Source organism: Acipenser ruthenus, chromosome 19 (genome assembly GCF_902713425.1).
Source record: "Acipenser ruthenus chromosome 19, fAciRut3.2 maternal haplotype, whole genome shotgun sequence".
NCBI lineage: Eukaryota > Metazoa > Chordata > Actinopteri > Acipenseriformes > Acipenseridae > Acipenser > Acipenser ruthenus.
In genome coordinates, this window is record NC_081207.1 from 2,362,132 (window position 1) to 2,380,718 (window position 18,587).

General features: G+C 40.3%; 1 protein-coding gene across 2 annotated transcripts in view; it reads right to left on the bottom strand.

Moving 5' to 3' along the window:
* The window catches only part of LOC117424151 (netrin-1), an 80,700-nt gene that overhangs the window by 7,431 nt on the left and 54,682 nt on the right, over positions 1-18,587 (bottom strand). For both annotated transcript variants that reach the window (XM_034040268.3, XM_058992322.1), the window contains exon 6: positions 10,468-10,542. In XM_034040268.3, the coding sequence (XP_033896159.1) occupies positions 10,468-10,542 (75 nt within the window). The remainder of the gene's footprint in view (positions 1-10,467; positions 10,543-18,587) is intronic.

Genomic DNA, 18,587 nt, shown 5'->3' on the forward strand with positions numbered 1-18,587 from the left:
CAAAAGAAGACTATTGCTATTAATTCTCTATAGAGGAACAGAGAATAATCGCTTCTGCCCTGGTTTAAGCAAACGGTCAGAGTTAATAAGTATATTATTCTATTCTACAAGAAATATTTCATAAAAATGCCATTAGGAAGTTATTTTCCAATGAACGCCTTCTGGTGCTTTAGAACTGTATCTCTTGTCTAAATAACTGCTAAAAATGTTCAGAATGAATATGCGGGCCTGGTGCGAGCTAATTGCCAGCAATTACTAAAGAAAAAGGATCTGCTGGAATCGCTGGAGAACTCTCCCAAACACCAGCCATTTACAACACAGTGTGTCTCTGGGCTGGAGGCAGCTCACTCCGTAGTGTGAACTTCCAGGCCACTGAAAACAGTTTTGTGCTAGCGTTCAATCAGCAGGTGTGTCCTGCGGGGTCCACAGATCTCTTAACAGGCAATCCACTGTAACAGGACCTGGGCACTTCTCATTTCCTTATTGGACACTAGGGGCTACGTTTTCTCCAGCGCAAAGGTGCAACCCAAACCCAAACCCAAACCCAAACCCAAACCCAAACCCTGCACCCTGCACTTAAACGAAAATGAAAGTACCATTTTTTGGGTTGTTTGTTTGTTCCTTTTCCTTATACAGTAAGCATTGCTATTTGAAGCAAAATCTTTTAGCCATGTTATTCTTTTTTATTTCATGTATTTGTTTTGCTGCTGCTGCTCTACCCTTTATTGTAAAAAGGGCGAGCTGTATTGTCCTCCATAGGGTCCTTTTATAATATTTATCCAGCAACTGGCACTGGGAATGAATCTTCTTGGATCCAGAAAGGGAATCCAGAGCAGAACGGTTGCTGCAGGTTCTCATGTATTATCCAAGCTGACATTATAACATCATGTCATTTGTCCTTTAAATATTTTAAGAGAAATGTAATTGTGGCTGAAATCATGATTTTTCTAATATACTTCATCCCACTTCCAATGTGTTGTATTTCACCCAATTTTTTCTTTTTTTCTCCAGAAGTCTGAGTTTTCCAAATGTTGACATTTTCATTGGTGGTCATCAGGGACTGTCAGTCTGAAGCAATAGATTAAACTTAACAAGAAAATTATAGCTTTAAATGTGTTGCTGTACAAAACCAAGCAGCAAAGCTAATTGCATTTGATAGCATTCTATTTGATGTGACCAGGTGCAGAAAAACAAAGTACGTATTGGTAAAATGATTTATAAAAAGCCATACATTTGCTTTTCTTGTTATTCATAATTCCCCAGGATTGCGTAGCTAAGATGGAACAAGTCCTGTACAGTGGGGGGTCCTTCTTCCAAACAGCTTCATAGCTGGGTGGGACTGTGACAGAAAGCAGTTAAGAATCCTGACTCAGTGACATATCTGAGATTCAGAACAAGGACCTGCTGGCACACAGAGTAACTGGGAGATGCTTTCATGATTTATTTGTCTAACAGAGCCATGGCGATGACCAGGGGGGCCTTCAAGAGACAGAAAATCACAAACACGAAGAGAATAATATGTTAACATTTCAGAACATTTAAATATACTGTACCGCTGGATGCATAAGTGTTGCAGCACCCTAGAATTAACTCATTTCGCTTCATAAAGTCGAATGAAACCTGCTAAATAATGTTACGTTAACATATTGAAATGACATACCGCTTTGTAGTTTTACTTAACAAAAAACTGACAAAAATTGAAAAATGTGACATTTCAAAATCTAATTTGAAATACTGTATTACTATTATGGTTTCCAGTAAATTTTTGCGATATCATTTTGTAGTTTCTTTGATTACATGATATTAAGTAAATAAAATTATGTTCATATAGTTTTATTTATTTATTTATTTATTATAATGTCTAAATCCTAAAATACTAGGTGATGCAAAATTGGCCATAGCTGTAGGTTTGTTTACTAAGACTAAGCAGAAGTAAAGAAATTGAAAGAGAGGGGTTTTCCAGGTTAAACTAAGACACTGTTTAAGAATTAAGTATTTTTTCACTGTATTTTGACTGTACCTTCTAGCTCTCAATTTGAACCCATTACCAGCCCTAAATAAGAGTTGTCCTTTTTATTGGCCCTGAATTAAACTCTGGTTGATCTGAATACTAACAGTCCTTCAACTCCATATATAGTTGAAAATATGCATGTATAATGGAAAGATCTCTGCATATTAGAGGGCTTTGAGATGAAGGATGTCAGTAGTTAGATCCGCCACTGAAGAACTTTTAAATGTTCCAAAAAAAAATCCTGCACCCGAGGATTCAAAATCCTGGTTTGTTACAATGTATTTACTTAAACACTTTTTTAAATATGGGATTGCATATAGTTTTCTCCTTGGTTACAACACATCTGCTGCTGCCGCCAAAATGCCTGGGTGAATGAGGTGCAATTGCACCTGCCAGTGTAAATAAAACTGTAATTAAATGACTATTGAAGGAAGTGGACAAGCCAGCCCTCAGTACTGCCCCAAGACGCAGGGCAGTCAAAGACAATGACAGACACTGGGTGTACTGCCAGCTGACCGAGCCCCGTTTCACCTAACAGAGGTCACCATTCTGCAAGCTGCGTCCAGGGAGGATATCCAACTGGGAGACATTGGCCACGCACCTTATATTCATAACTAAAGAAAAAGGGTTCTCGCTTTCTAAAAAGGAGACAAAGTGGTTTATGAATGCCTGCAGGCTTGTAATGATGATGAGGCACAGAGGGAGTAAGAAAACAAACACCCCGCAGTTCAAATCGATGCCAAGGATCCTGCTGATTCCCTTCACACAGTGCAGGGCTGTCTTTGACCCACACATTGCAAAGCACGGCATAATCAAATTAGTATACATTTAATTACTGATGGCGCCTCACCACCACTGTCTAACTATGAAATGAATGCGGCTGATCTCTGGCTGGTCTGCCTGGCCCTTTGTTAATTCATGTGGTACTGGTTGGGCTCTGTGCATGCCCCAGTGGACACCGCTCTGTAACCGCATTGTGAGCGGTTATTTAATTATGGTGTGAGGCATCTGCAAACAGAACAGGCTCTGGTTCATTGTTCGTCGGCCCCTATGTGTTAGGCTAGAATATTCCTTTTTATAAACTGCGTCCCCTTAGTTACACTGTAACAAGCTCTAAAATATATGCCCGTAGTATAATCGGTCACCAGCTGTCAAATCGCCTCCCACTCTTGCTCTGTGGATCTTTCACAACAGCAGAACCAACACATTTGAAACAGCAGTGCCCTGTGTATAGTGTGTGGGGCAGTGCTGGAAGGAGGGAAGCGTCTGCTTCAACTTCTGTTCAGTTGTCTGCTGAAGAAATGCACTTGCTGTTCACCGCTGGGTATCACACACGCTCATTTTACATCATTCGGACGTCACTTATATCTGAAAAGTGTCTCCTTCTTTTACTCCATGGACAAGGGATTGGTGATCCATGTGCTATTATTATAGAATCACAATAGGAATGAGGAGGGATATGCCCTCCCATATTGATCAACAGGCTGAGTTTTTTTCTTTTTTTGCAAAAGTGCAAAGTTTCCACTTTAGTTCTGAAACTTTAAATTGACTAAACTTTAAATGTCATTAAAACTTACAGGAAGCAACTCAGCTACATGCACAACTGTATTAAATAACTAACGGTATTTTTTTTACTGCTGGTTTGTATGTGTAATTAATAATGTGTCATGTTTCACGTTTATAAAAAGTGTAGTACAAGCTTGTAGTAAATAAACCAGGTTTTTTGTTTGTTTTTGACAATGCTTGATTATTCCATGTGTTTTAGTCTAGAATTACAACAAGGGCTGTGTAAACTTTTTATTTAAGCAGCGTTCTCATTTATTTCACAGATTTTGGTAAATGTGTGGATTTTTTGGTGTTGTAATATAAAGCTGCTGGACGCTGGACAATCGCATATATAAAACAAATAAGTGGACAAAAGCAAAAGGAGCATCTAGAGGAGTAGAACTCAAAAGATTTGAGAAGCCAGGACTGTCACGGCAAAATGTTTACACAATAAATCCATTTCACATAGAGTTCCCATTGACTAGGCCTGGCTATCTCCCTGCATAACAAGTTCCAACACAGAAAACAACACAAGAAAACACATTGCAAGATGGACCGGCTTAATCAGTTTCTATACAACTTCATCCGATAAGGTTAAGGATCTTTGTTCTTTATCCGTTGGAAGCACTTTGAACACGCCTTAGCCTTTTAGCCAGTGAGGACAAAGGAGTCAAGGTGGGCTTAATCCTTGAGCCAGGGGTCACTCAGTCACACTGCACTAGGATCAGCATTCTGAGACAGGTTGTAGTCCCACATAGAGTCCCATCACCTCAGGGACCAGAGAGTTAGAGAATCAGCATTGTGACTGGTCAGAATAATTAGGGAAATGGAATTGGGTAGGATTTATAGAGAGTTGCGTGCAACTATTCAGCAACAATGATGAGAAAGCATGAGAAAGCAGAAGGATTTCTGTATCTTCACATAGGGCATGATCGTGGGTGATGGTGCTCAACCAACAAGTTTCCCTACAAAGGTAGAAAACTACCACCAAGAAAGCACAACTTAGTATACAGGGTTACCTTCAACACTGGAAAAAGCATACCTGTTTCCACTCAAAGAACGCGCCGAAAGTTTGGTGATCCTACCCAATTCCATTTCCCTAATTATTCTGACCAGTCACAATGCTGACAGCAAAGGAAAGAAGGTACAATTGAAGTGTGCAAGTACTGGTGAGTTACTATACATATCGTGACAGAGAAAACCACCCAAGAGTTTTGGAAAGTAACCGAAAACAATACATTCATACAGTATATAAAAAGCAAAAGCCCTGAAAAAAAACCTGATTTACATAAAAATAAGCACCGGAAAAATAAATTAATAAAAACCAAAAAACAGAAGCCTAATTATAACACACTCAAAACTATTAAAACAAACAACTTCTTTGTCTAAAATACAGTGCGTTAACAAAAAGCAAGTATGCCTTAAGTCAAGTTCTCAAAAGGTCAAGGATCCAAGGTGTCCAATGGGCATTAACGACTTCTTCCAAGGTTGTGGGGTCACAGTAACAAAACGAGTGACTGCGCGGCAAGCTTGACTGACACAAAAAGAATGGGCATGGCCATGGATAAGGAAAGGGCTTAGAAATTAGGAGGAGGTCAGAAAGATAACAGGGATAAGTCATTGTATTGTCTTGTAGGTCAGCAACAGGTCTCTGTAGATAATCAGTGTTTTCCTGCCAGTACAGACGATCAAGTAGGGACCTATGCTCTTACCACTACCAGCTGGAGCCACTAGACCGTTGAGTGAATTCAGTGCAATAGTCAATGCAGGAGGGCATCAGCAGTTCTAGCCTACAAGACCCAAGCATGCAGAGTGGTGAGTGTCCAAACTGCATTCACTGCACAAGGTGCAGGCAGAGGCTGGTATGGGAACTGCTGAAGGAACAAGAGAACAGTCCTGCTAGGGAGTGACCCGCCCTCCTTCTCGCTGGGGAGGATGTGTGGAACAGCCATTTGGCAAGGGCTTGGAGGAAAGTAACATGAGATATACAACCAGCCAGAAGTCTTCCATGACAGTGCTGGAAATATAAACTTGTCCGAGACATGCCGTTTCCATTATTTATGGTACTTAAGGTGATTTGTAATGTGACTGGGAGACACGATCTCAGCTGCGGGATTAATATGATTGGTGGCTTGCCTGCCCACAGATGCTAAGCCATTTCTATGGTTGTGTGTTTATGAAGGTTTCTACCAAGTGGTTTAGACCGAAAAATGAAATTCGTTTTCCTGTCATGGTTCTTCATGGAGAAACACAGTGAGAAAGAATATACTGTGAAACGGTCAGTTCTCTTTTCTTTCTCTGTAATGTTTACTAAGGGGTTTTACGTGGTAGGTTATTTGAAAATTAGTTGACCCCCCCTCTTCTTTTTTTTATTGAGTAAGGTCTTCCCCAGCACTACCCCACTACTTATTTAACTGGAACTTATTTCTTCATCCAATACAATAACAAACAACAGCCCTATAGGCTGTGTCCATGACATCAGATAATGTCTGTTCACATCCCCTGCAAAACACCCAATGTGAAATTCAGAAAAACCACAAGAACAGATTTTCACCGATGAAACGGAAGGGTACACAAAGGATGCCTCTCCATTGCCTGGACCAAACCAGGAAGTTGTAATTTAAACTTGACAGAAGTTTAGACACCAACAAGTGTCACTCTTGTGAATAATGAATTAACCAGCATTGTGTGCAGATGACCAATTCAGAGCTCATTGGAACTCAGCAAGAGGGCTTGCTGGATCAACCCAAGTCTGGTCACGTCTGCTTCATACATGATCTTTTATGTTCTGCTGTTACCATTTATTCCCGCTAGGAGGCACTCTGTGAGCTTTTATTGCATCACAATCCATGGGGGACAGGCAAAGAACGCAAGAGCTTCAAAATTCCACTCAACAATGGCCAATGTCAGAAGCATGAAATCAGCTGTCCAATTTCACCTCCCACCCTGTCTCTTCATCAACTCACCTAAAGCACAGACATAGCCCACTGTAGTGGATTACTGATGATTACCAAATGCAAATCTCTGTTATATAAGAATGTGACCTGCAATGCATCAGCCACTGTGTCAGTATTTAAAAAATACAAACCCAAGAAAAACATGGTCTTTGTGCAAGAATCCGTCAAACTGCCAAACTACGGAATGCCTTCCATATTATAATTGCACATTAATATCTTTTTCTTATTAAATGGACCCTTAAGTTGTCAAAATCTGCCTCCTGAAATCCTATATGCCTCCTGCCGTGGTACAAGCCTCTTCCTGTATGCATTTGAAAAGTGTGTGCAAAGCATTCCTTTTCCAATTGTGTCACAAAATGACATTTGCAGCTTTTTAAATATTTATGAATTCCGGATTCTGTTTCAAATCTACGTGCTAATAATTTGGATGAAAAAAAAACAACAAAAAACACGGGTTCCCAAATGATTTAAGCTTTTGTAAAGTTAACCAAAGTAGATTTTAGGTAGCACAGAAACGCCAAGCAAAGAAGAAAATTATTTCTGTATGAAGCAGACAAATGGGCACACACTTGGCTGACGGAGGTGCCTGGCAAGCAGGCTGGCATGGGGAGTCAAAATGAAGAAGCAGAAGCATTTCAGGTCTTTTCATGACAGCTGGAAATATGCACACATATTTCATGTGTGCACATAAGAGATCAGGCATCGCATTAAAAGTACTGGCTCCCTTTTTCTGTTATCTCTGGGCTCCACCTGTTCTCAGTGCACCAGATTGGGTTCCCAAGCTGCCTTTTTGATGCTACTTAAGATATAACCCAGCAATAAGCTCCTCCACTTAACAGGAGGAACGTAAATCAAAGTTGTGTGACTTTCATTCATCCCACGCAAGGAGAATTCAACAAGTGAGCAGCTAGGCTGTCCGCTAACCTCTCCCAGCAGGAACGACAAGCGCTTTATGCTTGCAAGAGCTCTCCCCCTTCATTCAAGCAAAGCTTTCACTGTAAGCAACAAAGCCCCGACGATCGCAGCCTGAATAAAAAGTGGATTAGTAGATTCCTGGCAGGGAGAGGGTTCTGCCGGCCCTGGTTCTGGGGGAAGAGAGGAAATTGCCTGCAATTTGTAATTGAGGAGAACTGTTAGAGCGAGCAGCAGAGCTCTTGTGTAGCCATCTGATGCTTCCAAATTCCAGCAATGTACCCCCTGAGGGTCGAACAAACTCAAATGAGTCACAGCTTTCACTGAGGTCTTGCTTAATTGTGCTGGTAGTACTAGTAACCAGCAGGTTCCTGGCTCACGCCCAGCCCTATAGTAATACCTTTATTTTTCTTGCCTTTTTACGACTGTGGAATAGCAGGAATTAACTCAAGATGTTATGACACTTTGAACATCTTTGTCCGAGCGGCCAGCAATAACACAGTCCCTCAGCAGGGCTTGGCTCACAACTCAGTAGAGACAGTTTTTGTCCTTTCATGTTACAGATCCAGCCTATGGGATTTTTTGACGCTGAATCTTTTTTTTCTTAATCGTCTTGGATTTTGACCCACGGGAGATGGAGCTTTCACAGTCTTGACTCATAAGATCACGCGGTTTGAGAATATAGTGAAGGAGTTTTTAATGAGCTTCACCTGTGTGCCTGCTACACTGAGATACATGTGCATGAAGATAGTTGTTTCAATAAGCAGTTTCTAATGGCCAACTAAACTCAGGCTCCCAGCTACACAAACACCGCACTCAGTAGAAATCTCTAAGGATTGTGGCAGTTATTCTAGATTTTTCGCGCTGCAGAATAGAAAATGTGCTCCCCACACCCCCTTCAATTGAAATAGTTTACCTGTACTAATCCTGACTGCTCTACAGATGCACATCTGCACATGCCACAGTTGCATTACTTTGACTTAAAGTCTAAACACAAACACAGCAAGTGCTACACTGGACTTTTATAGTCTGGCTCTTTCTCTAGTAAGTCCATATGGAAGCAGTGCAGGTTTCATTCACAGGACCCTTCTTACAAGTAATAGAGAACACTGATTTAATGAAGAACCCCTGTAACACTAATGCTTTTTAATTATTAATCATTGCAGCCAGATTCATACAGTGCTGGCACGTCAGAAAACACAAATTCACTCTTAATTAGGGGTTTAAGATCATTAAATGGCAACCGTCCATCACACCAAGTTGGGCTGATCCGCTTACTAATTAGCTACCTGCTGTCATTCCGAAAGTGTCCTTAAGCATCTTATTGTCCCCAACCCTTTTCTTAACACAGGAATGTACTAAATATATGACCTTCTAGTGGAAATCTTTTCACAGTTCTTTATGGGCCACTTCCAATTCTGTGTCCTAAATAATGGTATTAGATAGCAACAGCATTCTTTCGGTAAGGAATGCGTTTTTCCTCCCTGGAGTAGTCAAAGTTAATTGGACTACACTTAATTGGACTCAACAGGGCATTAGCAGAGTAATCGTAAATAATAAAGATGCAAAACGGAAAGAATAATATGTATAACATTGAGCTCTGCTCTTTTTCAGATCTGCTTAAAAGGAAGGAGGGTAACTTTTACTGTAACGAGCCTGCTGTAATTGCCTTTGATGCACAGGTGGCTCACTGAGGACATGGGGAAAAAGAAAAAACAAACAAACAATTTGTTATGTTGAGTTGAGTGGCTTATGACATAAGGAAAGCAGCATTCCAGTTTGGTGCTATCACGATCCCTGTTTCAAATCAGTATTACAGGACGGCAGGGCTAAGGCACAAAGTCAATTCCCTGTCCTTGGCGTTGGCCGAGTTTCTCGGCCTCTAACTCTCCTGGACACCTCCATGAACTCGGACAGTCTGACAGTAAAAGGACCTCCTTATTAATAATGTCTGTTAGCGGCTTGACAGAGTCATAAGCAGAGCTTCAGTTTGATCTCTGCATATTAAGCTACTTTTCTCTTGAAGCAAGTCATGACCGACCAGCCGGGTTGTGCCAGCTGGTACCGCCCTTCTTGGTGTGAGAAAGGGGTGGAGCTGAGCTTTTACTCCAGTTGAAGCGATGTCACTTTCAGGAATTTTAAAAAACCACAGGAACATGACCTCATGTCTGGAGATTCCATTGTTTTTCAGTTTTATGTTGTCCCTGTATGCAGAACACTCTCCAATATGTCTCTCCACAGAACAAAACAACAACAACAACAACAACAACAACAACAACAACAACGCTGCAGTATAGTGCATTTACAATTCAAAACATTTCCTGGAAACGATTGAAGGAAAGAGAATTCCGACTCGCAGGACAGGCTGTAAGGAGCAGCTGTTAGGATTCCATTGCACTCTTGAGTTCCATCATGATATCAGTGAAAACCCCATGCTGGGTGAGAAAGCTCCACGGGGTGTTTCAATTGAGTAATCTACAGTAAATCCTTCTGTCGCGTATGAATGGCAGTACTTTTCACAGCACAGCAAGCCTCACACGCCACCTCTGGATTCTGGTGAGGTTCGACATGTCCTGGAAAGGATTATGGTATCCTACTGTATCGCAGCACAACCAATCTCTTTTAGAAGCTATCAGAACAACCGACCATGTACCAGTGGTTTCTGAATGGCTTTTGGGACAAACACGTCACCTATGACAATGATTAACGATTGGGAAGCAACTTAATCGAATAGGTGTTGATGAATCTGTTATTTTCGTAAGGGCCTGGAGTCTGTGAGGTTTTAGATCAGTGACACTGTTTGTATTTTTGTTATAAATATCCCCAAACCCACCTCCCAATAAACTGCTGTAGTTACCCATCAGGCTTTTATTTTATTACATTTTACAGGTGAAATCAAACATAACCAGTTGTTCCCTGTACTTATATATTTACCACTATTAAATATTACGCTAACAAGAAATTGCCATTAGCGTTAAACTGTTTCCTTACGCAGTAATAAAATGACCAAGAATTGGTAACTGTCAGAAGCCTGGCACTCACCGTAATCTTTCTTGCAGTACTTCTTCATGTTGATCTTCAGCTTTCCTTTAGAGGCCTTGCAGTAGGAGTCACAGTCTGGTGTAAGATCAGGGAAGGGGAAACAAAAAACACATGCGTTAGGATCCGTATAATAATAATAATAATAATAATAATAATAATAATAATAATAATAATAATAATAATAATAATAATACATAGCTTGAAATACCTTAGATTCTTACGAAACCTGCCAAATTCAATTGTGTAGGGCTTACAGGGCATTTAAAGGGCTCTTGACTGGTAAACACTTTAGCTGTCTGCTGGCCGCCTCTCCCTCTAATGTGAGACCCCTGGGTCTTGGTTATTGTGCCATCCAGGTCTTTTGAGAGGCACACACATTCCTACCCCCCCAGCCCACCTCTGACAAAGTGGCACTGTGGGCCTGATTAAGGCCTATACAACCTTCATTGTTACCCTTCCAACCCCCACCAGACCCTGGCCTGTGTCAAACTTTGGTATTCACTGCATGTCATTGCACGGGGATTTAGGGGGGAAAAGGGTCACCGGGGAACAAAAGGAGGTCAGGGAGGAAATTGGTAGCCTGTGAAGCATTAGCAAAGACTTCTGGTGTCCACTCCAGTGACGTGAACAAATGAATACCTCACTCTGGCCAAGGGAAATCGCTGTGCTGTCCCGCAGCAATACCACAGAGGACAGTTCCAGATCACCACTATCCTACTTTTTTTCCCCCGCAGCACAACAGCGCAAGAGATTTGTGAGAAATTACTTGGCATATAAATATAAGCCTACAAACACACCACTGCAGGCTCTGTGTAACCCTCCAGTAAAGAGGTTTATTGATTGCCTCCACCATGTTGTACCAACGCCAAGGACCTTTGTAATAGAAATCTGTGACACCAGGTCAAACAGAAAATGAAAATGATTGGTTTCTTTCCCTCCTAGTTAGACTGACACAATTCAGATTGCCAGATTCTCTCACACTCTTTCTCTTTTCTTTCCCCCTCCCTGTACATTGTAATAACCCCTCTTGGGTGTGTGTGTCAGGGGAGGAGAGAGGGGGACCTTTCAGGCAGACCTGAATATGAACAAACTTCATTGTTTTGTCCGCCCCTAGGTCCATGCCAGCCCCTTTATTTTCTTTTATGTTCTGTGTGAAAGAGGTTGCCGGGGTAACAGGAGAAAAAGAAAATAAGACCAAAAAAAAAAAAAAATTATAAAACATTACTAGTAAATGCTAAATCAGCCCTGGAGACAGTGGTGAAAAATTCCAAAGTAAATGAAATTAAAAGAGTCCATATCTGCTCCGTCCCATTACCATATAAATAAGAAAGGGGGTGTGGAGGAGGGGAACACTTTGGGTTCCTCTGTCCTTTTGATATTGTCATAAGATAAGAAACAGGACAGCGAGGCCGGAAATACCCATGAAGAACCAGTCTGGGTTATTAGTACTTACTGTACAGAATATCTCACAAGCCCACACAGTAGCTACCTCCCATTCTGGAGGTGTGGATGGAGTCCAGAATCTCACCAAGAACAAACAGGAAGAGTTTTAAAAAGATTTCATGCCTTATAAATATCTCAGAACTACATGTTTTCGTGACATTAAGTTATCCTAGTGCTGCTCGCTAAAGGGAAATGCATGTGGATACTGCAGTACAGTAGACCGGTCCACTTCAGTCCTCTATATACCCTCCGAACCAGCGTTTGCAGACTAGCTCACCATAACCTTTACATTTAATTAGGGGGTTCATCCGAGATGAATTGTCTTTTTCGCTGGTATGCTGTGTGCTTCAACTTTTAGTAGAGACTTCCAAGTGTCATCTCTTTAAAATACACCCCTCTCATTCCTTTACGATACAGTCATCTTTTGCTGACAGAACTCATGTTTGGCTCATTTTGTTTCCGAGGCCCTGATGGAACTCTAGGCACAAACCTGAGTTCTGGAACAATGGGGTGCAAATGAGAGCACAGAGGCAGGGTTCTCTCCCAGCTGAACAAGACTGACTGAAAAACAAATTGCTGCAAATAAAGCATGTAATTAGATTAAAGCCCTCGTCTGGAGCTGCTGCTGGAACTCATCTCAAAACAGCCCAGGTCTGTCCAAGGAGTGGCGATCCAATTTGTATTTCTCTCTGCAGCCGGGCAAAAACAAAAACTAAATAATACAGTTTTCAATCTGCCATAACAAGAGGGAATCGTATCCTTATTTTATTTCTCATGTCTTGCTAATGTCTTAATTCAATAAATTCACTTGGATGATACTGGTGTGAATAAAGTACAATAATACACAGCTGTACAATAATGCATGTATGGGACCCCAGCCCAGATACCCCAGCCCCCACCCCTTCAGTAACCAATAACAACTTCTCACAGACTACAAGTACATTTTTTAAACATTACATTTCTTCCAAACTGTATGTATTTCATTTATAGAATCAGGATGGATGCAATGTAACATATAACTATACAGTATTGTGATGCTTGCAATTTTGAATGCATTCAATAGTTTGAACAGCGAATGCCATTTGCTTCTAAGAGAAAAACTCAACATACCGCAATCGTGAGAAGAATAACATCCTTATCGCAGGTCCTGAAGCATAAGAAGCATGCTTGCTCGCTTGCACTGGACCTTTCATTCAGGAAATGTTTTTTTAAATGGTAGTGCAATGGAGAGAATGGAGTGTCACCTCACAATGCCAGTTTTGTCTGGGACAAATGACTTGCAGTTTTATATTCTGGTGAAGTATTTGCAAAGCATTCCACTCCCCATGTGGTAGTCAACAGAGACCTGAGGATGAATGAATATCCTTTCTGCCCTGCACAGGACACCTGCTACTAAACAGCTGTCCTGCATTACATTCTTAGCACATGCCTGGCTGAAGTGGTGCCAGCAGGTTGTTTGAGTGGGTTTTCGTCTTGTTTTTTATCCACTAGATATTATATATATATATATATATTGTAAAAGACTTGCACCCACTCGGGTTCGTTGCCCCTTTAAGAATACGACCCAGACACAAGAAATGGAGTTTTTAAAGCGCTGACGCGCTATTTTTTTTTAATAAACACAGACGTAAAACAAAATACACAAAACAAACACCTAGCTCTTCTGAGCATTAACTACACACGCAGGAACCTAACTATCACAGGACGGCTAAGCCGTTTCCCTGTTCCAACAAAACTCAACCACACAGGTTTGCACTGTACCTTTTCTCGGGACTGCCAGGAAGCAGAGCACTCCTTTCTGCCTCCTTCCATTCAGCAGCCTCGAGCATACTGCCTGTTCTCCTTTTAAACTCCGCACCTGGGCTTAATTTCCAATAACGCCCAGGTGCGGATGATAATTAACAATAAAACAATTAAACAATTAACAATAAAGCAACACAAATCAAAACAGAACACAAATCAAAACAGTGCATTTCTCTAGCAGGGAGGTTTTAACCCCCTCCCTGCTGTTTCTCATAACCCGCTACTTTACAATATATATATATATATATATATATATATATATATATATATATATATAATAAATGTCCCATTTTACATACCTAAACAGCAATGCTGTAAACAATTCATGTTTTCTAAAATGAACTCTGGCCATTAAAAAGCTCATCTCTGAACAGGAAAACGAGCAGACTATAGGAAAAAAACACAACAGGTTTAAAAAACCATCACTCAGAATTAAGCTGCGGCACATCCCAGTGAACGAGCTTGATTTGCTTCTGTCTGTTTTTGTGAATCTAGTGCAATCAGAGGATAGGTTATGTGACTGATACTTAAAATAATGCCCAAGAGAGAGCCGAGATCATATCGACAGATATAGGAATCTGCCCTTACTAACAGTACATTGAAAACTCCATTCTACTTCATTTTTCGTGAACATATACTTAATAAAATAGTAGGTGGCCAAAAACATGAACACCTACTGATTAAACACATTTCTTTTATACTGTATATTATAGTGCAGATCACATACCAATGCTCAAAGGGTTCAAATAAAACTAAATAAATCAAACTCAATTTTAAATAAATAAGCTGTAGCAACTAAGGTTCTTCTATGGGGTAAACATGAACAAAGGTTCAATACAGTGTACAATATGGACCATCTCGCTCCTACCAAATGACTGACACTGCTGTTGTTTTTTAAGTAGGGGAATTTACGGCATGCATAGTTCATGCTAATACCGCTACGTGTTTGTACAGCCATGGTGGTCCTCTGACCCCACCAGTATCGTGGCCTTTGCCCTGGGTGTATTGAACCAGAAGTTACATTGACTTTATTGTTATTTTTCTCAAACAATGAGTTCCAAATGCTAAAGAGCTGTCAAATGTGGAGAGAGAGAGAGAAAGAGAGAGAGAGAGAGAGAGAGAGAGAGAGAGAGAGAGAGAGAGAGAGAGAGAGAGAGAGAGAGAGGGGGGGGGGGGGGGGGGGAGGCTGGCAAAACTGTAACCCAAAGAAAATCCTCTGAACGTTATACATTCAAATAAGGGTCTTCAATTCAAGCTTGTGCTGATTACGTCCAGAAGAAAATCAATGCTCTGGGGAACAGGGCAAATGAAACAGTTTAGTGCACCCACAGTCCCTAAAGCAGAACTGTAAGCCAGTAGTTTCTGTAGGTATGTCTGTGTGTGTGATTTCTCACTGGAACAAAATAGCTTTGAACACTAACCTGTTAACATGTGTTTAAACTAAATGCACAGGCACAGGCTGGCTTGCTTAGAAAGCAGTACAGTAAGTAAATAACCTTGCAGGCTACAGAATAGCTGCTTCTGTTGATCATACTGGAAAGTCCTAGGACTCAGTCCAGTCTTTAATTGACCTTGTTAGCTGTAACTAATTACGTTCTGGCAGGCTTATTTATAAAGAGAGGATTTTGATTTTCTGCTACGGATTTCAATGTGAACACAGACAGAGTCATTCAGAGTAATGCACCAACGTGCTTCATTTTAGGGCCGTACACCCTCATGGATTTTTAATGGCTTTTTAAAATATTATTTACATTTCTGTCATCTAGAAATGATTATCTTCATAGTCTAAAACTTACTGTCATGCATCGCTTTATAACCAATATCAGACTGTGAACAAAGCTATTTTTATACATGTCTTTTCTATTTGACTGTTTTAAATGTGCGAAAAAAACACAACAAATATAAACAAAGCAAAGAGAATGGTCTGTCTGTACAGCTTCCAGTCTTTATTCCGCGGGTTATTCGAGGACAAAACACCCACAGGTATTATCACATAAACTGTAGTAGACCTAGTAATTCACTGCATTGCTACTGATATGCAAAGTAACACAGTTGAACTACTTTTGTACCAAAGTCTTTAAAAACAAATCTGAGTACATTTGAATCATTTATAAATAGGGTTTAATTTGTAAAAAACGAAGTTATCTTTCAAGTACAAATTCTAGCAAATAAATTCTAAGACAAAACTATAGCCAGATCAGTGCAATGGGGTATGTAACGTCATAACAGTGCCAGGACTAATAGTGTATCTGACAGGATGTTTTGAACTTTCTCGAGCTAAATTCTCAACGCTGTTTGCTCCAAATTGTATTTTTTTTAGAAAGGGAGAAACACACCCAATAACAAACCAGATACAAACAACTAAGATGTCTTACTTCGGAACTTGGAACTTGTAAGAAGTCTTTAAGTTGTGTCTTGCTCGTTTTAGAATTGTAATGTTGTTCTGTTCTTTCAGATTAAAACTGCGCTCCCAACAATTTTGAGTAAATAAATAGCTTTGAGAACAGCCCTAATATCTTTTTGTTTACTCGTAAAGATTCTTGGAGCGGTCCGACTTCATACTTCCAACCACCAATATAGGGTTTAAGTAAACAACTGAATGAACTTTCAACAGCGATGAACATATTCTATATCTAACTATACTGTCTCATTCTCCAGCACTGAAGGGAAACTTGGATTTCCATCAAAAAAGAGACGTTATATTGTAATAAAACCAAAGGGCTTAACACCAGTTTCCTATAACATGTGTTCATAGATAAGATAAAGGCATTGTTTTGATGAGCATGCAATAAAAGCCACAATAACACTTTGATCTTTGCCGGTTTCATCACGCTCAGATTTTTCCACTTGCCCTACCTACAAGAAGCCCATGCACAATCAAGGTATTTATACTACAATTAGAAGTGGGCATTGTGAAGAGGGACCCCAGACCTTGAGTCAGACTGAGAAGTGACCGTGGGAAACCCCCCCTTGTTCCAGAACCGACGAGTGATTCAGTTGCTAATTCTCTCATCAATGCAGCAGTGTTCCTTTTACAATTTAAGGCAGAGCTATTATGTGCACAGCGAAACGGGATAACCCCATTCGGACTGAGAAGCCCTCACATACACATAGGACTAGTTACTCATTTCTCTGACTGGTAAACCACGCAAGGGTGTGCGTCTACACCAAAGGGAAAACAAACACACACTGCTCTCTAAATGTTGTTACTCCATTGACAATCAAACTTCACGCTCCAAAACTGGCCTTTTAAATAGGTGCAGAAAACACCCAGCTATGTTCCTGGAACAATGTCATTGTATAAACAGGGAGTATTTAAAGACAGCACACTAGGCATACAGGAAGCATACAGGAAGCATCTTCACAATTAAGCGCTGTGTTGAGTTCAAGGGTTGAGGCCACTGTCCAGACCCCACACCCCACCCTCATATTAGTAGAAGTGAAATCCCAAACAGCTGCACTTGTTTTGGATATTTTTCCATTCATTAGTAGGGTAGTATGCATGGAATTCTCTCTTCTGTGTTGAATTCACATGTAAAGAGACCATGAAACCTCTTGTGCATGGCTTTGGTTATTAAGCAACTTAATACGAATAGGTCGCTAAAAAAATTATCCAATGATCTCACTATGTAGGTGTCTAAGGAAAACATATTACCTGGCTAAAGTTAAACCTTACCGCTAAGCATCCCATTACTAGAACAAGAACACCTGATTAATTAACAACAGAAAATTGAAAACACTACTTTTATGTTATTGGTTGATTAAATGCCATGCAACTCAAAGCTTTCAAACTCTAACAGAATACTATTATTGCATCACCACCCTTGTCTGCAAAAAATCAGGACTTTACCGGAATTGAACAGCAGTTTCACTTATTTTAACACAGGTATCCATAACATCACTTGAAGCGCATCAGACTAAACAGTAGGTGTCTCTTCTCTTTACCATGTGTGTCTGGGGTTTAGAGGCAGCTCATTGCCTGATAGGCTGACCCAGCTTGATTGTTTTGGACTGTGTCTCAGCAGGTGTTGATGTCTAATTTGTTAAGCTGTCAGCAGAACACCGATATGTGAAGAAACCAGAAAGAGACTCTCTACTCCTTCAGTTCAACAGTAGGAGACTAGACCTGTTTGGCTAATGACCTGGACTCACTTTTTGCACAATAGGTTTTTCCTATTTCAACCTTTCCAAAAGACCAGGTTTTGCTTCTTAAAAGCATTAAACATCAATCTTTCAGGGCAAGCAGTGAGAGAAATCTGTAGTGATTTTCAATGTGCTTTCCAGTGCTTTTGGAAGTGAGGTGATACGATACTTAACAAACGGTTTCAGAAATATTGCATCTGAAATGTGCCGTTAAATATTTAAAATGGATTATGAACCCAAGTCATCTTGCATTGGGAAATGTAACTAGGGCATTTTAAATAAGACCCTAAAGTTGTTTATGTATTCTGCCTGATAGACAGGAACCAAAAACATATATTTCATATTTAATAAAAATAAATAATAATACATTAATTAAAACCAATGTGGGGTACCAGTGCTGTTGCCGACTCCCCACTGCGACTCTGTTAGACGGATTAATTGGGTGAAAGAAAGAGATTAAAAGAAGCCTCTTTCAGAGGTCAGAAATAATTGATTTTTAATTTATTCTCAGAGGCAGTTGGGGAATTACTTTAAGTGTTGTCTCTTGACTCTACTGAACAGCATCTTAAAGAAAAATGTTTTTTGGTGTATATTTTGCATATGGTGTGTATGATTCACATATTAATGATATGGCTACACAGTACATATGGGGAACCTGTATTTTACACGTACTGTATATAAATATGTTAAACAGGTATGTTAGGGGAACTAGTTGTAACACTGATTTTTTG